Source organism: Anopheles funestus, chromosome 3RL (genome assembly GCF_943734845.2).
Source record: "Anopheles funestus chromosome 3RL, idAnoFuneDA-416_04, whole genome shotgun sequence".
NCBI lineage: Eukaryota > Metazoa > Arthropoda > Insecta > Diptera > Culicidae > Anopheles > Anopheles funestus.
Genome location: NC_064599.1, coordinates 70,387,104 through 70,407,095, shown reverse-complemented (window position 1 = coordinate 70,407,095; position 19,992 = coordinate 70,387,104). Strand labels below are relative to the sequence as shown.

General features: G+C 44.5%; 4 protein-coding genes across 5 annotated transcripts in view; 2 read left to right on the top strand and 2 right to left on the bottom strand.

Moving 5' to 3' along the window:
- The window catches only part of LOC125769812 (paired mesoderm homeobox protein 2A-like), a 42,800-nt gene extending 30,006 nt beyond the window's left edge, over positions 1-12,794 (bottom strand). The window contains exon 1 of the mRNA XM_049438687.1: positions 11,301-12,794. Coding sequence (XP_049294644.1) covers positions 11,301-11,646 — 346 coding nt within the window. The 5' untranslated portion in view covers positions 11,647-12,794. The remainder of the gene's footprint in view (positions 1-11,300) is intronic.
- LOC125769815 (G1/S-specific cyclin-D2) overlaps positions 1-19,992 on the top strand; it is a 127,994-nt gene that overhangs the window by 36,342 nt on the left and 71,660 nt on the right. The window lies entirely within an intron of this gene.
- LOC125769794 (sodium-independent sulfate anion transporter-like) lies at positions 3,196-11,273 on the top strand. Of its 2 annotated transcripts, none has more exons than XM_049438656.1 (5): positions 3,196-3,517; positions 8,740-8,891; positions 8,965-9,203; positions 9,279-10,059; positions 10,123-11,273. In XM_049438656.1, the coding sequence occupies exons 1-5, from the start codon at positions 3,513-3,515 to the stop codon at positions 10,914-10,916; spliced, it is 1,971 nt and encodes a 656-aa protein (XP_049294613.1). In that variant the 5' UTR covers positions 3,196-3,512; the 3' UTR covers positions 10,917-11,273. The 2 variants fall into 2 exon arrangements, with proteins under 2 accessions (XP_049294613.1, XP_049294612.1); XM_049438655.1 differs by lacking the exon at positions 3,196-3,517 and adding an exon at positions 3,568-5,603.
- Positions 14,509-16,054, bottom strand: LOC125769814 (N(4)-(Beta-N-acetylglucosaminyl)-L-asparaginase). Its single transcript, XM_049438690.1, has 3 exons — positions 15,856-16,054; positions 15,413-15,795; positions 14,509-15,231 (listed from the first exon to the last, which is right to left on the bottom strand). The coding sequence occupies exons 1-3, from the start codon at positions 15,974-15,976 to the stop codon at positions 14,674-14,676; spliced, it is 1,062 nt and encodes a 353-aa protein (XP_049294647.1). The 5' UTR covers positions 15,977-16,054; the 3' UTR covers positions 14,509-14,673.

The following is a 19,992-nucleotide window of genomic DNA, read 5'->3' as shown; positions in this document are numbered from 1 at the left end:
TAATGTAAATTTAGTGCCTATAACATTAACGCTATTAGAGCAACCGTTTTACAGAGCTAATGTGGTTTAATTGCGGCCATTGGTTGCGATCGTGCTGGCGTGGTTAGCGCCTGCTGGAGAAAGATACGCCGTGCTGTATTACCTGTCCGGACAATACCTGCCTCTTGTGCTGTGCTGTTTGTAACATGTCTCAAAACCCCCAGCAAACGTCCAGCATTTGCCAATTAGTGGCTGATATTTATCGTCTTGCTTACGTCTCTTCGATTCCAACACCAGGGGCATCAGGGTTTTGGTTTACTTCGGAACATCTTCATGCAACTTTAAATCACTGTAGTATGTGCTTTGCATTTCGTAAGGCTATTTGTCTCCGGGTAGACCGAGCAGGACCCCGATATACGTGAGGTTTATCTTACACCGTTCGTTTCCGGTTCGACACCTTTCTCCTACCTAGCCGTTGGTGACTTAATTGGGCAACGGCACGGTAAAGCTTTGCTTTGTGGTCGATTAGTTACGATAATGGGTTTTTGCGGGTTTTGGTTTTAATGACCATCGGGATGCGTGCCCGTAAGACGCTCATTACCAATGCTTTCCGTTTTATTTATTTTTTGAAATTAGTATTAATAAACAAACACAAGAGTTTTATGCTTGTTTTGCTAACATTAAATAAAGTATTTATACTGTTTTTTTCACATTTTCCTGCAATAGTTTTTATTCATTTGCATGAAATACTTTAACTGCGCCTAAAGCTATGCAATACGCATCACACACGATAATACAGTAACGTTCCGAATAATCATCGATACGTAAGAAAGCGACAGATGCAGTCGGGACGAAAAATCCACAAACATCATAAACATGGCGTAAAACAAAACATCTTAATATTGAACCCCGCAATTAGCAGAAGCTTCATGGCCGACAGTCTTATCAGTTGGCACTATTGTTTCGCACGCACCAGCACGACTGAACATTACAACCATTCCCATGGTCTTCCCATCTTCATCTTCTAAAATCATTCATCGTAATAAAACTGACCTGATTTAGATACCTATCAGTCATCCAGATACGATTAGTGCACCAAAAAACAACGTCACACCGAAAGAATAGCCAATAAAGCTGTTGTTTTTGCTATTTTTAGCAAATTTCTTTACTGCACTGCAATAAATGGATCACCTATTACCGATAGCCGTTACCGATTGTCCGATCCAAGGTTTTCAAGGCTATTCGGTTTCGGTTTGAGCCGGTCAAACATCACGTTCTAACAGCCAGATTGGTAGTTCTAGAAATCTCCAGCAAATGCCTGTGACGCGTCTGAGAATGGCAAAACAGACAATGGCACCAAACGCTGCCGCGTTATCGGGTGTGGATGAGTTTATGATCATGTTTTTATCGTGCATAATACTCATCCTCGCTCTAGTGACAGTTACTAACAGCTCCAAATGCCAGTTGACAGATGGCGGCAATGGACGAATGTTTCTAGCCGGAGACAAAAAGGTCAACTCTACGTCCACCACACGAATGTGGATGCAGTTTGTGTACAGTGTGTCATAAAGAAGCACCTTCAGCTAGTTATCTATATTGTTTGCCTTTTTTGCCAGATGGAAACCTTGATTTACCTATCTTTTGTGAGGTTCCTCTCACAACCCCCGATGGGTTGACTTGCGAACTGGTGAAAAATGACGCAAACCCGTAACCGCGTACCACGGACGACACCAAACAAGAGAAAGATTTATGTTTTTATGAATATTTCGTTGTTTTGCCGTTTATCTGTCGCTTGCCGGTTCGTCAGAATGCGGAAACACGTTACCATTACGCACGGGGTTTGGTGTTGTTTACTCGCGTGCGAAATGTCATTATCAATCGCGTACCGTACCGCGCACGAGACGCGAACGAGGAAATCACAGAACAATCCACTTAAACGGTAAAACTTCAATTGTCAATTAGCAAATTCGATTTCTCAGCTACCAACATCGTACATCGTGGTGTTTCCCCCTTTTTGGGTGCATGGGCCAGATAAGTGGAGGACGCGCGACGATCGCGACAACGCAACTTGATCGGTGAGTGATAACGATACTCGCCCAAGAGCTAATGAAGATAGTTCAAAAAGTAACTTAACAAATAGTTGAGAGATGTTTCGCTAGTGGAGTGATATAATATGAGTCATTCAATCATGTAGATGTAGATGTAGATGTGTAGCAGATGTAAAATCGGCTAAAGTCTGAAACACGACCCCCCCCCACTCACGGTCACTCATCTGCGTGTCAATTTTTCGTACAGGGTGGTTCGGAGACTATGCAATGTAGCCTGAATTTGATTTTTTTTAACAATTACGATTAAATTGTAAGGAGGTTTTCGCATAGTGAAAAGTGATTTATTCATCGAGGAACCAAGTTCCATACGCTGTTTGTGAAACCGTAAAATTTTCCTCATTTTTGGCCCGAATTTGCCCCATAGCTCCGCCGGTATCCAAGATATCGCCACACTTTCTTCTGGCCATGGCTAGATGGTACTTGTGGCTAGATTTCGTCCATGCACCACTAATCGCTACCGTGTCTGTGGCCGGAGCTATTCCCGAAAGATCCAACGGATCGCCAATCTTTGACCTGTGGTCGATAGATGGCACCAATTGCTACATTTTCTTCTTCGACGGCCATGCCCTCAGGTGTCTGTGTCTCGAAACATAATTAAAAAACACGCAACCAATTTCGAACCACCCTGCACGAAAGAAAGTCACTCAAATGAGTGCCCGTGAGTGGGGGGGGTCGTGTTTCAGACTTTAGCCGTAAAATCTGCCAAAACAAATCAATTTGATATCCACAAACCACTGAAGAACTTTTGCGAATACCCAACGTTTTTCCTCACAGTTGCTCGCTTGTTGTTTTTTTTTACGCTCTGACTCTCTTACCTTGTGAAATACTTACGATAAGAGAGAAATTGCCAGATGCGCGAACAGCTCACTAGAAGTTGTGCGTTACGATTGTCTGAGAGCGCCGTGTGGAATTCTACAGCGGCAATCCGCTCTGTTCGATTCAAGTGACAGCTTAGAACACAAGAGAGCACCAACATCTTACTAACCGCATTACTAACGATATGAAAAAGAGAGAGATGCAGTTCAAACAACTCGCTATTGTTTCACTTCCACCGGTAACGCACATCAACGTGTTACCCGGGCTGAAGGAACGGGGTTGGTCACACTTCTTGTCATATACTGAGAGCACTTACACTTGGTAGAAGCCGAAGCGGAGTTGATTAAAATTTCCCCACCATAGGCCGGGTCGGCTCAGTAACCCGTTGGCACACGGTGTGGGAAGATCCCTATTTTCCAAGTCCAAGAATTTCTGCATGTTAGCCTAAAGGGATCGGACAGTATAAAGTAGCAAGTGTGTACGTCAGGTACCGTGTCGGGTTTTATTGGTGTTCACTTGTGAAACTTTACAACAGTTTGGTGGTATTATTGTGCTGCGTGAAGTGAGTGAAAGGGATCATCTTATAAAGCTTCTGTTGTAGAAATCACAATGTCGTAAGTATTGCTATTCAGTATTCTCAAAGTACTTCAGTAGAAAATAAGTCCATCGTGAAATAACGAACACACTATATCAGGACCTAGATCTAGTTTAAGACCTCCTCCTCACATGGCTGACCTAATGGTCTGGTAAATCATCTGTTTACCAACTCCTTGGACACATCTGTTTCGTCACAATCACTTGTCAAACACATGCGCCTGGCCAGGAAAGATAAAACTAATAGACACTATTTAAACCAAGGTAAACTTAACGCCACCATTTGACCATTGGTCTGAAGTGCTCGACCAGTGGCTACTTGAGGATGGACAATAAAAAAAATCAACAAGCTACATCTTATCGTTTGTATCTTTTAATATGAAAAAGTGCATCTTGTCACACTTGTGCTCCGAGCACAAGTGCTCTAACAATCGCCCTGTCACTGATATATCGAACAGGTTTCGGTTTACATTCCAATATTAGAACGGAAAAAGCTCTCGAAAGTGATTTTCTTCATTAACACGGTTGATATTTGATGAAAGTGAAGCAACAGACAACGGCTTGAATCGATCTGCACTCGAGTTCTGCGAACCAATTAAAAAACAACATGAAAAGAAACAATGCTAACAGCTCTCGCATGTACAGCAATGTCAGAGAAGATAGAAAAGTGTCTATTTCTGAGCGTGTCTCTCCATTTTTTTCTGCATGTGTCATACAACACATCCCAAACAATGATGTTTCAGTTAATTCCCATACTTTCTCGATGTACTTTAACACCATCGTTGCATCGTTAAACAACCATAGTTAAAGATCAACGTGCTAATATAACGTGCGCCGGTTCAACGATCGGATAAAGATCGCCTGTGATAACGTCTAACGTCACCCTTTTGCGCAAACTCTAAACGACAGCTTCTCATACCATTCCGTCACAGAGATTATCCATCTTGCATGCAAACACCAACACGGGTAGACGGAAAAGCGCGCACATTAATATTGCACCGCGTATCGTAAAAATCCAATTACTACCGGAAAGAGCCGTGCAAGAAAATGAAGTCAATTTTAAAAACCAATCCTTCTTATCCTGCAGATTATTAAACGCATTCTATGATTTCGTCGCGACGAGATAATGGCAGCAGCGATTTTGTACGATCGATAAGAGCACAATCGTTTCGCATGCCCGCGCTATCGACCATCTTGAACCACGCACGTGTCTCGCAGGAAATTAAACAACATTTACGTCTCGTGAAGGTGTACGCACAGCAAAAGGGCTTAGAATGTAACGTACGTTTTACTGTTTAACCGTACATATAAATCACCTCCCTGGACGTCACTAACCGAACGGTACAGACCACTTGAACGATTAGCAAATGCTAGACTTTATCACTTCGTCACGATAAGACACTGCATGCCAATTGCAGTTATCGTTCTGTAAGCGTTTAACCCACCAACTCGCCCATTGTTCTAGTGTTATAATTTTTATGATCAAGAATAGGTAACTGATCGAGACTGTTACCTTCCTATGCGAGTTGGATTTTATTTTTATACGAATATTAAATATTTTTATCTCAAAATTTGGAACATCATTATTGACGTCCATCATCCAACACACCCATCAGTTCCCTTTCTTTTCGTTGTGAAAAATATGGCGCTGTAAATAACGCCATATGTACACGCACCTTGACTTTGACATCTGACGCAAAAGCTTCCTGGCAAGTGATCTTCGGCCGATCCGTTCGAGGGATGGTTTTCGGTTGACACTTGCTAGCTGGTAGTGGTACACTTGTCAGTGATCCAACACACGATCTCATGCACGATCGGCAAGTGAAAATATGTACCTTTTTGCTGGTATGCAGCAATACCCGCGAACTTGTGAATGAATGTTCGTAAGGGTTTTTGGCAAAGGGTGTCCTGCTACTGATGAGCCCGACATGCAAACTCATCGCGGATCAGTTAGTCTATCGGTAGCCATCGGTTGGGCAGGACATTCACCACGCCTTCTCAAGTTCGCGTCGAAAGTTCTAGTTGTGCAACAATGGCGAACAATGATTCGCCAGAACCGGCCACAAGTAGCACGTTTAGCCTTACTATTCCTCGGATAAATGTGCGGTAAGAATTGAGGCACCCGTCAAGCAAATCCGTGCTCGTGCGATACAGCCGAAAATACCTCTGTATCTCGTGACCACCGTAACCCATAATGCACGCGACGCAGTACGCTACCCCGTGTGACTAATGTGTTGTTTCGTGTACTGATATGATGCCCAAAGCAAACAGGATTTCCTCCGCAACAGACTCCACTGTGTAAATTGGCCAAAAAAACAGTTTACAAACCCCACAGAAGTAAACTAATTAAGCAGGAAGATAAAAAAAATGTTGCCATTAACGGTGATTTTATGGGCGCTCAAGACGTTGTTTTGTAGACGGCAAAAGCAAAGATTTGATCACGCTTATCTTAAACCAAATGCTGCCCAATTGTTATGTTTGTTTGTTTGCAGCATGTTTTTTTTTTCTTGTTCGTCCGTGTTTGATCTAAGCATGGTGGTGCACGCCTCGTCCGATGTCGTATATTAGCTGATAACTTTGTACACACAGTGCAAATATTCCCAAAAATCAGGTGCAATTTGCAAACAGGTGCGGTAAAAACAATTTGCTAAAGTTCCCACAAAAACAGCACGCTTGTTGTTATGTGTTCCGGCTTGCCTCGTGAAGTCATACCTCGCGCCCTGGGTAGTAACCGTTCCCAACATCTGCTCCGTTATCGGTGGTCTCGTGAAGTTATATCTCACTGACAACGGACAGTGCCTTGTCAACATGACACACACTCCCGTCAGATTGAACTCCCGGCATCAGCACATCATAAACGAACATAACCGAGGTTTTGGTTGCGTTTGTTGAATGTTTCACTTTTTTATGGCGCCCATCAAACGGCCTTATCGTGACAATTGACACCTTGCCGTTTGGCACTGCCATTGCCATGGGATGCGCGATTTGTAGGCTCTTATGTGCACTTGCAGCTTGTCAATCGAGTTGCCACGAGCCGATGACTTAGGAGGAGGAAGTCACCAAAAACCTTGGAAGAAGACAAAACATTCTTGGTACAAGTTTTTGGATAAATTTTACAATTTGAAAGCAATATTTTTACAGAACGACTTAAAGTCGTGAATCGTCCCAATGCCTCACACTATCAGCTGAGTTTCATTGTTACCTCACAAGTCCCAAACGTTCAACCAGTAGCAGCGTTTGTTTGATGCGGTTGACACCGTGTAATGGCACAGCTAACAAAACACATGCCAGCCGAATGGCGAGTTCCCGAAATAGAATTGCCCAAAATTACGTTCTCGCGTTCATGAACTTCACGTACCGTACCGTAACGTTCGGTTCGTGTTCGATGTCGGTCACCCAAGACAACCTGGGTTTTTTTCGGTTTGTATGCCATTGCCCGTTTCAGCTGGGTCGAGAAAACCGTTCCGTTCCTCGCAGCCCCATTGAACAGGATATGGATGATGAGTTTTTTTTCTTCTTTTCACCCTTCTAGTTGATCTCCCACAACGCATCACGTGAGATCTGCCGTTTCGATCATATTCACTTCCGAACGGCATATGGATTCATATGAAGGAAATACACCTTTTTTTGCTTTCCTTTGCTCATGAACATTCTAAGTTCGGTGTCAAAAAGGCATAGGCTGCCAAAAACTGTTTCAAGCAACGATAAACCAGGGAAAAAAATCTTAGTTTAGTGAGGTTTTTGACGGTCAAAATCATGGCCGTTCATTGCACTACACGTGTTTTAGTGTGTTGCTTCTGGTAGGGCGATTTTGGCAACCATTTGGGAATGCTTCAAATATCAGCAATTAATCAAGATCCAATGTAAGGAATGTTACCGCACAAACCCACATCCGGGTGCCTTATTCCGGGTAGAAGGAAGCGTTACGCTTCGGTAACACATTTTATAGATGGCTGAATAATCACAGACAAAGTGCCCTCGTGCCATTATCCGGGAGCTGCGGGACACGCTCCATGGCGACATGACGAACAACCCGGCCAAGTGGACAGCACAGATTTACTACCTGGCGCACTACGGACGCGCTCTGTTTATCCTTACGTGTGCGACACTAGTGGATTTATGGCCGATAAGCGTTGGCTGTGTTTCGCTAATTCTAACAAATCGTACGTACTGCCGGCAAACGTGACCACTCTCGTGCTATCACCTACGGTTGGAACGAAAGAGAGAATGAGCTAGAAGTTACGTGCAGGTGAATAAATTATGACCAGACGTTTTGAAGGGGCTAGAGCATTAGTCTGTCCGGTCCGACACGTAAACGAGGAAGACAACAAAAAGCACTGGATACTCTAATGAGCATTTTCCACAGTTTGTTGACTTTTACTTTCATCAATTCTACAGCGACTTACTATTGGAAGTCGAATAGCTGCAAGTCAAAGTTTTTCATTTTTACAATGTTTTTAAAAGCTCTGATTTTATGGCAACTTTTAGGGTTGAGGTTACATCAGGTGGTACGGTTGATTAGAACATAATGTTTCGTAGTTCTTCCACACTCTACCATCAACTAGTACCACATCACATCCATCACATGTGAAATGTAGAAATGAATGAAGGCATTGGCAAAAATGTTAATTTTAGCACACCAATACTGTGTGAATGTTGTCGCGCCACGCGTCATACACGACACGCGATTGTGCAGGCATCTTTTTTTACGAGTGACCGGTTAGGGAAACAATAAAAAATGATTATTTCCTATCATTTTGACTCGGGTTTTGCTCTTGATGAGCCTTGATGTAATGCCAAACAGTGAAGTAAAAAATAATAATTTCTCTATAGTACGGTACATCGCCGATACACAGTCGAGATCCGGATCGTGCTAGATTAATAGTGCCCTATCTTACTACTCCATGCCACTTGCATCAGAATCATTAGGTTAGAGTATCAAAATTGTCCGCTCCTGCTGTCATCCCCGAACACCCCGAACAGCTGCACTTGAAAATCAGTTTTGTGTTTTTGCGCAGTGTTCTTTTATGTGTCAAGGGCGAGCTCGAGAATGACTTGGGTACGGTAAGCTCGCAAGGGCCTAACAAAAGATGACTCATGCGAAACTCAATTCGCACATTGGCAGTGTTGTTCTGTGTAGACAAGTGTTACCAAGAAAATGGAAATCAACGCCATTTGCAGTTCATAGCAAACGAACTAAGCACCAGGTTTTGGTTTTACTTCGCTCTTCCAAAAACAACAGGCGTACGTCCAGTGACACACAGCTGGATAAGGTCCAGATCAAATCGGCCTCGGTCTATAACATTCACGGTTTGAGCGGCTCACAACACTCTCTCAGTGTACCACCGATTCACAAGGATGTTCCTGGCTATCGTGGTAGTAACGAGTTCATCTGTAAGTAGTGCAAATAACACCCAACCCATGTCAATGCTCAACGTAACGTCTCTCTAAACCCCACGTTACGCAGTAACCGACGATAAACAGTCAACGATGGATCAGATCAAATCCATTGGACCTTGGTTTCGGCGCAAGTACAAGAATGTCTGTCGCCGCAAGATCCTCTACAAACGTGTTCCGGTACTAAACTGGCTGCCAAAGTACAACATGGACGACGCGGTAGGTGATCTGGTGGCAGGTATTACTGTTGGCCTCACAGTTATCCCGCAGGCTCTTGCTTACAGTAGCATTGCCGGATTACCCGCTGCGGTAAGTACAGGATGAAGCGTGTTTTGTTCGCAAACAGATAAGAACCTTTATCTATCACTCACTGCATATTTACAGTACGGTCTTTATGGTTCCTTCGTTGGTTGCTTCGTGTATATCCTGCTCGGTTCCTGCAAGGACGTCCCAATGGGTCCCACGGCTATTGCTTCACTCTTAACCTTCCAGGCTTGTGATGGTGTATGGCAGCGAGCCGTACTACTGTGCTTTCTGTCCGGACTGATCGAGCTACTGATGGGACTGTTTGGACTTGGTTTTCTGATCGACTTTGTTTCGGGACCGGTAAGCTCCGGCTTTACCTCTGCCGTTTCGTTGATCATCCTCAGCTCGCAGGTGAAGGATCTTCTGGGTATCGTCGCCAAGGGCAACACCTTTATTGAGCAATGGTCGTCCATCATCGATGACATACACAACACCCAGTTGGGTGACGCACTGATGGGTTTCATCTGTATCGTGGTGCTACTCTTGATGCGCCTACTACCCCGTATTAAGGTTGGACCCCCGGATGCGTGTGATCAATCGGTTGGCCAGAAGATCATCAACAAATCGTTATGGCTTATCGGAACGGCACGAAATGCCATCATTGTGATCGTTTGCGGAGGCATCGGTGCAGCATTCTACGAGAATGGAAGCGAACCATTCCGCATGATTGGTGACGTACCGAGCGGACTTCCCAGTGTACAGGCTCCACCATTCTCCGTACCGGAGATTAAGGATGCTAATGGAACGATAATACAAGAGTACGAGAGCTTCGGAGATATGCTGCAAGGTTTGGGTTCGATGCTTATCGTCATCCCTTTGATTGCGCTTCTGGAAAACATTGCCATCTGCAAGGCTTTCGGTAGGTATTATTTTTTTGGACTCCAAATAACGCTAGCAATTAATATAAACTATTTCATTCTAGCCGATGGAAAGCCTGTAGATGCCACACAAGAACTTATCGCTATCGGTGTGTCCAACATTGCGAACTCCTTCGTCCAAGGATACCCCGGAACGGGAGCCCTTTCACGTGGTGCCGTTAACAATGCTAGTGGAGTACGCACGCCCTTCGGTGGACTTTACACCGGGTTGTTGGTCATCCTTGCCCTGCTCTTCTTCACGCCTTACTTCTTCTACATTCCTCGAGCAGCACTGGCCGCAATCATCATTGCAGCCGTTATCTTCATGATTGAGGTGCGTGTCGTGAAGCCGATGTGGAGAAGCAAGAAAACTGATCTTATACCTGGTATCGCTACGTTCGTCGCATGCCTTGCTCTTCCTCTCGAGTACGGAATTCTGGTCGGAATTGGATTGAACATACTGTTCATCCTGTACCATGCCGCTCGTCCAAAGATTCACATGGATCAAGCCGTTACACCGTGCGGTGTGAAGTATCTGATGCTAACACCTGATCGCTGCCTTATCTTCCCCTCGGTGGACTACGTCCGCAACCTGATCAACAAGCACGGTCTCAAGAGCCAGATACCGGTCGTGATTGACTGTACGCACATTTACGGTGCCGATTTCACGGCAGCACAGGTCATCGATACGCTCATCAAAGACTTTAAGAGCCGAAACCAACTGCTGCTGTTCCTTAACCTTAAACCCTCGGTCGGTAATGTGTTCGAGGGAGCCGATCTTGAGTATCGCGTGTTCTACGACTTTGAGCAGCTGGACAAAGCGATCCGCGAGTGTCGTCGCAAGAGCATCCCAGCTTAAAAGGGTGGGACAAACGCGAAGTGAAGCACCGCCACAGTCCCTGTTCCATGTTCTACCCATGCAACATTACATTACGACTCTTCAAAAGACACAAGTGATCTGTATATTTTAGCTATAAAGACAACGTTTCTAGTACTACTTAATAGGTTAATGCAAGAGTTAAACACAGTTCCTGTCGAAGGTCGTACCTGCGTACCTATCTGTGACTGCAGCATGGTACAAAGACTACGTGTGTGTGATTTAATACGACGAATGATCGAGCAGATGTCACACGTGCTGCTTGTAAAGACATCCTAGTTTGTAAGCATTTGATAATCAAAGTCAGTAAATAAAACTCCTATCTATACTTGATGCAAAGCACAACAAGAATGGTTTAATACTTACACTGGAGATTCATTGAAGTCTGAAACATTGATGCCCTGTGCACGTCCTGGTGTGTTCGGCCACCCATAACCGAACATTGGGATCCGGGTCCGGCTGCAGCAGCTGCATGATGCAGGGCACTCATCGTCACATTACCCGGTCCAACGCCCGTGCCGACGGGATTGTACGACCGTGCCATGGATGCGGCAGCCGCCGTATAGCGATAGGCCGCCTGGGACATCTGACTGCACGACGTAAGATCCCCGTACGAGCAGGGCATATTGCCCAACCCGGTCGGGTCCATACCACCCTGGAGGCAGCTAGAGTCGAAGCTAGCTGCCGCCTGGTTGAGGTACGAATAGTCCATATCGTGGGGATAAATTTTGGCGACTTTTTTATGTACGGTTCACCACGAAGAAAAAACAAATCGCACGCAATCGTACGCTTCGCTGCTGTGGAAGAGCGTTTAGTTCAGGCAAACAATCGAAGGCAGCTGTTTGCTAGCTCTTACTAAGCCTCCAGCACACACTCCCGCGTACTGTCAAATATACACTGTAAACAAAACAACGCGCCACACTTGCGATTATTCGTATTGCATACCTTCCGGGCGCACTCGCATTTAACGCACGATTTCTTCCCAAATGCGTTACACGCCGATGATGGTAATGCTGATTGCAATAATACTTTCACTGATCACTAACTCTGCCCAACCAGCTACTACGACTAACTGGATGAAATGGAATGAAAAAAGGAGAATTGAATACGCTACCGCGAAAAAGGCATTACGATTCGTGTTCCAAATCACCGGGAATAAAACCACCAAATTCGCACCTTTTCCTACCGTTAACAGATGGACGGCAAAGTAACAAAAAAAACAGGAAAACGTTTCCCAACACAAAACTCGCACACACACACACAGACCCCGGAGATCGTTTGGTTGAATTGAAATTAAATATTAATTTCTTGCTTCACTTTTTTTTCGCCCGCAAGTTGTTTCCACATTCTGGTGAGTACGTTTTTTTTTTGTTTGTGCTGCTTTCCAGTATTTTACTCCCAATTTTCCAAGCGTGTACTACACTCGAAACCACTCCGATGCGTACACTTACGCGTCGAAATGTCTGTCAGTTGAGTTTGTGGAGGGTTTTGTTTTTTTTCACCTTTTCACCACCACCAAACACACGAACTGCTTCCGCAATGTGGATGGATATTGTTGATGTGCAATTTCGTTTCCGTTTGCTTTTGTGATGCTGATGCTGCTATTTTTTTTGCGTTATTTATTTTTATTATCCATTAATTTTTTCGCATTCGCTCAACACACCACGAAATGATGTTTTTTTTTCTTCTCCGTATGGTGAAATAGTGCCGATTTGCACGTCGTCACTTTATACGCAATGTTTTACCGCACCTGCTGATGAAGGTTATTGACTATTTGACCATAAATTCGTGACAGTTTTGTAGGTTGATTTTTAAGCCTTTTATTTCGTTTAATACTTAAAAATCTGTTGAACAAAAAAACGCGATTATTTATTTCACGCTTTTTTCTATTTTAATTCGTTGTTTAGTCTTCACCTTTCACAAAATCGAAAAAACACCACATAATCCTTCACGAATTGGTCTACTATTGCGAATTCTCTTAGAGTGAACACTTTCGCGGTAAATGGGGTGCCCTACCTAGGCATCAACCACGAATGCCTATCGACCACAGCGAAATCTCGATTCCAACTTCACTCTCGAACGGCAGTACGCTGCAAAAGGACCTGCTGCTGGGTTCGGACTGTGCGACCGGTTGCTTGCATTTGCCGAAATCAAATGATAAGCTTAATTCAATAAATGTGAACTCAAAGCCTGTCCCGTCACGATACCCCATCTGATGCTGGTCCTGGTGTTTTGCTATTGTTCCAACGGTGGTGATCCGTATTCCCCCACAATTTCCCTACACTCGAAACACATGTCACACGCATTACGTACGCAACCGAAAGGACACGGGGACCTCGAATAATGATTGCCCGCTACCGATGGCTATCCTGTTCCTTCCTACGGCTATCTTCAACACTGTAGCAGGATAGCAAACACACTTTTTACTCGTACGCTTTTGTCTTCTCTTTCCATTCAACGCCTTGCTTCGGCACGTGCTCGTGAATGAAAACAAAGTAGGCCACCGTATACCGGGTGCGCAAGGATGCGTTTCACCCTAACTTCAGGCACGAAACAAATTTTCTTCTATTAAAAGGGGAAAATCCTCGGACAACTTTTTCCTAATGGGCGTGGCTATCGCCACCAACCAATCGGGCGAATCGGGCGCATACTACTACTAGCTGCTAAGAAAAGTTTGAGAATTTTCCGTGACGTCACAATCGTTCTTTTTATTCTACTTTTTCTAGCCGTCATGGCCAGGTTTTCCGTAATAAATTCTCTTTTCGTCTAGATTCTTGCTAAATATTCTTACGAATGCAATGTTCTGTGCTGCCGATATCCTCGCGAGAGTCGGACTATTTCGGTATGCTCGCGTCCAAACAAACGGTCTCCGCTTGGAAGGCTGAACTGGATGTTTGTGTAGGTGCCGGTTGTATTAATCCTCTTGAGACATAAAGTTGAAATTGGAATACAAAAGAACAGCAAGAAAAAACAACACACCAACGACAACAACACAAACAAACGGGACAACAATTTGGGACGAATATCCCGGTGGAAAAGCACGACGCTCCGATCAGACGTACTACTCCCGTACGCGGCTGGCAGAGAATGGAGTGCAAGTATTTTATTTACAATTTTTTGTCTGTTTTCAACACAGATTTCGGTGTTTATAGTTCTTGCGAGTGCAACGCTGCAGGCTTCCCTTTGCTCCCCGAAACGAAACACACCAAGAAATGGAACGCTCGCTTACACTCTCTACCGGGAAAACTCCCTTGCAAGTACGGGTACGCCTTAGTGCATTTGGGTTACTTCCGGAAGCAGGGCAACAAGGATTGTTGTTTACCTCCCGCCCGAAAGACGAACGATGGCGATGAAGGCGACGACATCGCACAGCGCCAAGACACCGTGCGGCCATGTTCGCGTGCTGCTGCTGAATTTGAAAACAAGGCCCTCCCCGAAAGGTGTATCCTTTTTATTGGATTACGATTGATGATTTCTCGTCCTTGCGCTCGTTTAAAGCTGATGCCGATGTCAGGTTATCGCCTTGTAATGAATACAGCATAATCGCTTCGGATCAAAACAACCGTAAAGTGGATTTAAAAATTAGATTACAACTGATTTTATTATGATTGGATTAATTGCTGCTTGGAATTCGTTCTGAGCTTGGAAAAAAGGGATTTTATTACTACAACCTTTCGAATTCGTGAATTATGATAATTTCCTGTTGCAGTTTTTCACCCTTTGTTTTGCATTAATGTGTTCAACATTTGACAGTGAGCACATGTACATCCCCATCCGAAACGGTTCCATCCGCTATAGAGTACGGGAACTCTTCCATACCATGACAGGCGGCTCCATACTCTCCATCCTTTGTCACGACTACAATTCCACCGACAAACGAAGGATAATACTTTGCAATCCTTCCGATGGCTTGTTGACCAGCCTCAGCTGGACCTAGCCCACCGCGCATTGCCTCCACAGCTAGCAGTGAAGGTAAAAAGCGCATCATTACATCGCCATCGCCGGTGGCCACTGCTGCACCAACTTCGGAGTCGGCATATGCTCCCGCTCCAGGGATTGGAGAGTCTCCAACTCGTCCGGGAATCTTATGGCGTGCCCCATTAGTGGACGTACCAGCGACCACATGCCCTTCTTCGTTGATCACGATCATACTAATTGTGTCGTGGTTATAGCGACCGAAGGAGAAATCGGATCGATCTGATGGATTCTCCGACAGTGCGTCCGAAGAAGGATGGATGCTGTTGGCGGACACCGGTTCATATGGACCGCAAGACATCGCTGGTGAGGGAATAACATTCTGCAATCATTTTATGGAGAGAAAAAACGATTCAACATATTAAACATACATCTTGTTTGCTTCTTATCATGCCACAACCTATTCCAATTGAACTCCTTATCTCATTGACACTCAATGAGGGGTGGTGTAATCAAATTCAATTCATTGTTCACCCCTGCGAACAGTCAATAAACCGACTTACCTTCCAAAAGTTTGGCTGACAGTGATTGTTTTTCCACGCACTCCACATACTCTTCGATGCGTCCGTTTGTAGTGACTCCTTTTTGAAACCCATCATAAGAGCGAACTCCGTAGCCTGGCTGCCAACCAGCAGCGTGTGTTTGGTGTTCCGCAACACATACTTAGCCACTTCGGCCGCATGCTTCACATCGCGCAATGCCGCAACGGCACCAATGTCCATCGTCGTACCATCCATCAGCATAGCGTCCAGTGTCGTTTCCCCATTCTCATCCGGACTACCACCGAATCCAACCGTTCCATCGCACTGTTCCCGCTCACAAACACTGCATCCTTCAACCAGTGCTTCAATCGGATCAAACTGACCCACGGTTAGCGATTGGTATGCTGGGGAGAAAATGGAATGCGTCAATTTAGCACCATTACAATTTATAAACCTATCCATACCTCTCAGGGTAGCATTTGTGAAGCGCCAAGTAGTTGCCACCAGTGGTAATCCTCCGTTAGCAGGTCCTAAAAACTTTAAAACGATCAAAGCAGCGAACGAAACAACGCACAATCGCAGCATCTCCGCAGATAAACAAAGCAACCAGAGCGACAAACGTCAGTTCGGAAGCTGTCAACGGGAGAGAGTGATCGTTCGAATACTCCGACAAAAGGGAATATTCCCTATCGTCGTATCAAGTGATCAGCTGACTCTCATTGTTGTGTGAGTGCAATCAAGTGCTGTCAAAGTGATAAGCGCAATTGAGCCGCCACTAAAAATAGGGTGATTCTGATCAGTAAGTACGAATTTTAATATTTTTATAGTATTTATTTAAAAAAAAAACAAATTCACAAATATTGCAAACTTCATAAAAAAACTAACTTCAGCATTTTTACAATAACGTTCTCTTACCCAAATCATACAATAAAAGATCATTGCCGTTTCTACGGAACCAAACCAAAAACCGAGCATCCATTTATCACTTCCACTGACCCAAGGCAACGTTACCGGAAAATTTTGCCATAAAAACGATTCCGCTGTCAATATTTCACTTCAAACAGAGCCGAAATAAAATTTGAGCTATGGCCACAATGTGTCCCGTTTTCGGTGCTTCTTCTCCAGAATGTACTGTCCCCCCGAATCCCTCCCCGACGCACGTTTTCTTACAGCCACCAAATTCTTTCCGAGCAGACAAACACAGCTACCCCCGACCATTTGTCGTTGCCAAACAAATAAATTCATTTAATTTCGTTAATTATTTTCCATCCTGACCAAACAACGCGGACGACACTACGCAATCAGTTGCCGCGCTGTCCTGTCACGCGGGCTGGTTCTGTCACTGGAACTGCCCTGCGTGGGGCTTTGGACCGTTTTTATTGGGTAGACATAGAATTCCCCCCCCCCCCACCGTATGTGGGGGTTTGTTTTTTGTTGGATTTCGGTTCAATTTACCTAAAGTCAAACTCAATCAGACCACGCACGGGAAATGGACGAACCCGCAAGGGTTTCACTTCCGGTTTTTTGCGTAACGCATCCACACTTCCAGGAGGTAAAATCCAGCGGTCCGTATTATGGAGCAGGCGAAGGGGACAAAATTTATGTTCCCATTCAACAACCTACGTCCAGTTCGATGTTTCCATCCGACTTGCAAGTGTCCCGATGCATTGCATCGTTCATAAATCTACCCAACCGTCGAGTGCATCTCGGTGTGTACTGCAGATGCACATTTCTGGTGGTTGTATGTAGCAAAACGCCACGCAAAAGACCACAGATGCATTGCACCATGAGATACTGGGACACATCCACACAAAAAGAGCATCCTGATATCCTGGGGATATTGCGGGACATCATAAATTATCCGACCCAAAACGCATCTCGCGTGCGAATGCACTTCACAAACACACACACGCAACTCACGCCGCAGTTTTACGCATCGCGACTATGAAGCACCGGAGTGGTAAATTGTGCAACCAGCACAACTGCATTCTGACCGTGGCATACGACGAGGCAAATATTATGTAAATTGTAATTGACATTAATCGAATTTTTTCCATTCTCATGAGCACACTGTACTGTGCCGCTTACTCTACGCCTCTGCATGGCAATATTTGCGTTTTCCCCGTGTGCCTGCTTCCTTCCATTTTAGCCCGATGCTCCCGTTCCCGTGCCGTTCGTGTGATAGTTTTCATTGTTGGAATTTTCATTGCTTCGCTAGTGGGGGAAAAGGGGAAAAGGTGGGGAAACGCAAACAAACACCACGAGATGCGTTGGGGACACGTTCACTCGCCCGCGTGTGTGTGTGTGTGTGACTGTTGCTAATTACTTTAGCAGCGTTAACCCGGCCAGTTGAGTACTTAACTAATTTAGCCATTTTCTGCAACGCAACGTATCCTTTTTGTACAATGTCCCTCCTGCCCACACACACATACACCGATTCCTTTTTTGGGTTGGGGTCACAAAAAGCTACCGGAAAGGTCGGTGTGATTGGCTGATTACAGCAGTTATCCTACGGCAGGGAATTATTGTTGTAACCGGGAATGGTGGAAACAGAACTGGACTGGATTATTTGCAGCGGCACGGATGTAATGCAAACAAATACCGGTAGGAAATTAACGTTTTTATTAATCAAGAGCGGAAACGGTTTTTATAACTTTGATAAATTTTGAACAGGTAGAAAAAAATAAAATATTGTATAAATGCGGATTGCATCCTTAATGCTTAAACATAGAAAAACGCCTAAAGTTATGCAATTTGCTACACGAAATTATCCTTTCAAAACGCTACTTGTATTATTAAAATAAAAAAGCAATTTTTTTGTGCAATATTTATTTAAAAAAGACACAAAAAAACCTGTTTGTGTCTGCACTATTTTCTTTTGTACTTAAACACTAACTACAGACAATCATTTACTAAAGTTACTAGTATATCCCTTTCCCTGGATCGGATGTTCTCGTTGAGGTAAACTTTTGCTACTTTAACTCTCCTGATTACTTGCCATTTTCGCTGTAATTATCGTACGATTGTGCACCTAAGTATCTAATCAAAGAAAAAGCTCACCAACCCACCCTGGAAGTCACACACCTCCACCATCCGTTACCTATCGTTGCTGGTGTGTGGTGTCTCTTTCATAAACTTCAAGCATAATTGAAACCGTTACTGATAAATAAGCACAATCTAATAACATTAGGGAAAATGGAAAATTTTCCCCCTATTCCATCCTTGCCATAACCTCGAGGGCTCTACTAAAACCACACCACCACACAGTATTCCGGTTCCGTCAAGTGCAAAAAGATGTCATCAGCGCGCGAAATCCAGAACTCTCACACCCGCCCCACTGCTTGCTGTAAGCTTGGTTTGGTTGGTTGACGTTTAAAATCCCAACAACCAAGCCTTGCTCGTAATTACCGAGAAATGTGGCCACTTAACTATATAGTTACGCAAAGGCACGGGCACCGGACGGGAAAAGCGTTCGCTTCACCGTGCTGGAACAACACAAAATAAAGGACACAACAGCACAGTTAATGAACCATTCTGGCCCATTATGCTACGTTTGTTGCGAGCGGAAACTTGTGGAAAATCTTTTTTTATAAATTCCATACGTACGGGGTCGCGGGGGTTTTTGTCATGGTGAATACAAAACAGGAGAGCACCGCAAAATCCCGCCCCCGGGGTTTTTGTAAGAAAATGGCTCCACGAGAACATTCAATTTACGTAATTAGATAACTGGTGCCATTATTAAATGAGCTACCCCGAAAAACCAAAGCAACGTCAATTTTCCCGCGCATACCAGGGAAGGGAAGGTAGAGGGAAGGAAAGGTGCCATAATGGTACGGTACGCGTGTGTTTGCTTCCAGCCTTGGAAATCCAAGGAATCGTACACGTTTGTAAGAACAATTGAAAGGAAATTTCCTAAATTAAACCGTAAATTATAGCGTCCTTGTGCGTGTCGTATGTTTTGCGCGACTCAAGATGGTTGAAGGTTATTTTTTTCGCCGTGAGAACCGACGTTTGACTCCCGCACGAGCTCGTTTAGTCCTTTGGGAGTAGCAAAGGCTGAACACGTTTTTCCATACCGTTTTTTTGTTTTCCTCCGACAACACAACAAGTGCATTCGCTTGTGCTCTTGGCACGATAACCAAAAAAAAATGGATCGCAACGAGTTCTTTTTGCAGATTTCAAAGTGGGACTGTGGGAAAAAGTACACCCCCTACCAAGCGGAAGTCATACTATTATTTATCGTTCGATCGTTCGACAATTCGAGAGGGAGAGGTTTATCTCCGGTGGATGGTGTGGTGCAACATTAGCGCATCATATTTCCGCCTATTGTTGTCTTCTGCAGAGCACTTGCTCTGCTGTACCAGCCACCGAAGTAAGTGATCCTTCTCGATGGTAACAGTAGTCATGTTAGACAATCAAAAGAGCAAGCAAAAAAAAAGAGATTGTCATCGAGAAATGTAAGGGTTGTTACTTCCCTTCGTTTACACTACGGAAATACGTTCCCCTATGTCCCCTATCGCTATAGAAATAAAGGACCGAAAAATATATCAACAGCAGGGGAACATCGAATCAGCCACAACAGGCTTTGTTGCTATGATGCC

Excerpts from the sequence above, each read along its gene's own strand:
- LOC125769794 (XM_049438655.1), top strand. The coding sequence starts at position 5,530 with ATGGCGAACAATGATTCGCCAGAACCGGCCACAAGTAGCACGTTTAGC. Across the intron at positions 8,892-8,964 it reads TGGTAGTAACGAGTTCATCT|TAACCGACGATAAACAGTCA; the intron begins GTAAGTAGTGCA and ends CACGTTACGCAG. Across the intron at positions 10,060-10,122 it reads TGCCATCTGCAAGGCTTTCG|CCGATGGAAAGCCTGTAGAT; the intron begins GTAGGTATTATT and ends ATTTCATTCTAG.
- LOC125769814 (XM_049438690.1), bottom strand. The coding sequence starts at position 15,976 with ATGCTGCGATTGTGCGTTGTTTCGTTCGCTGCTTTGATCGTTTTAAAG. Across the intron at positions 15,796-15,855 it reads CACAAATGCTACCCTGAGAG|CATACCAATCGCTAACCGTG; the intron begins GTATGGATAGGT and ends TTTTCTCCCCAG. Across the intron at positions 15,232-15,412 it reads GTCAGCCAAACTTTTGGAAG|AATGTTATTCCCTCACCAGC; the intron begins GTAAGTCGGTTT and ends AAATGATTGCAG.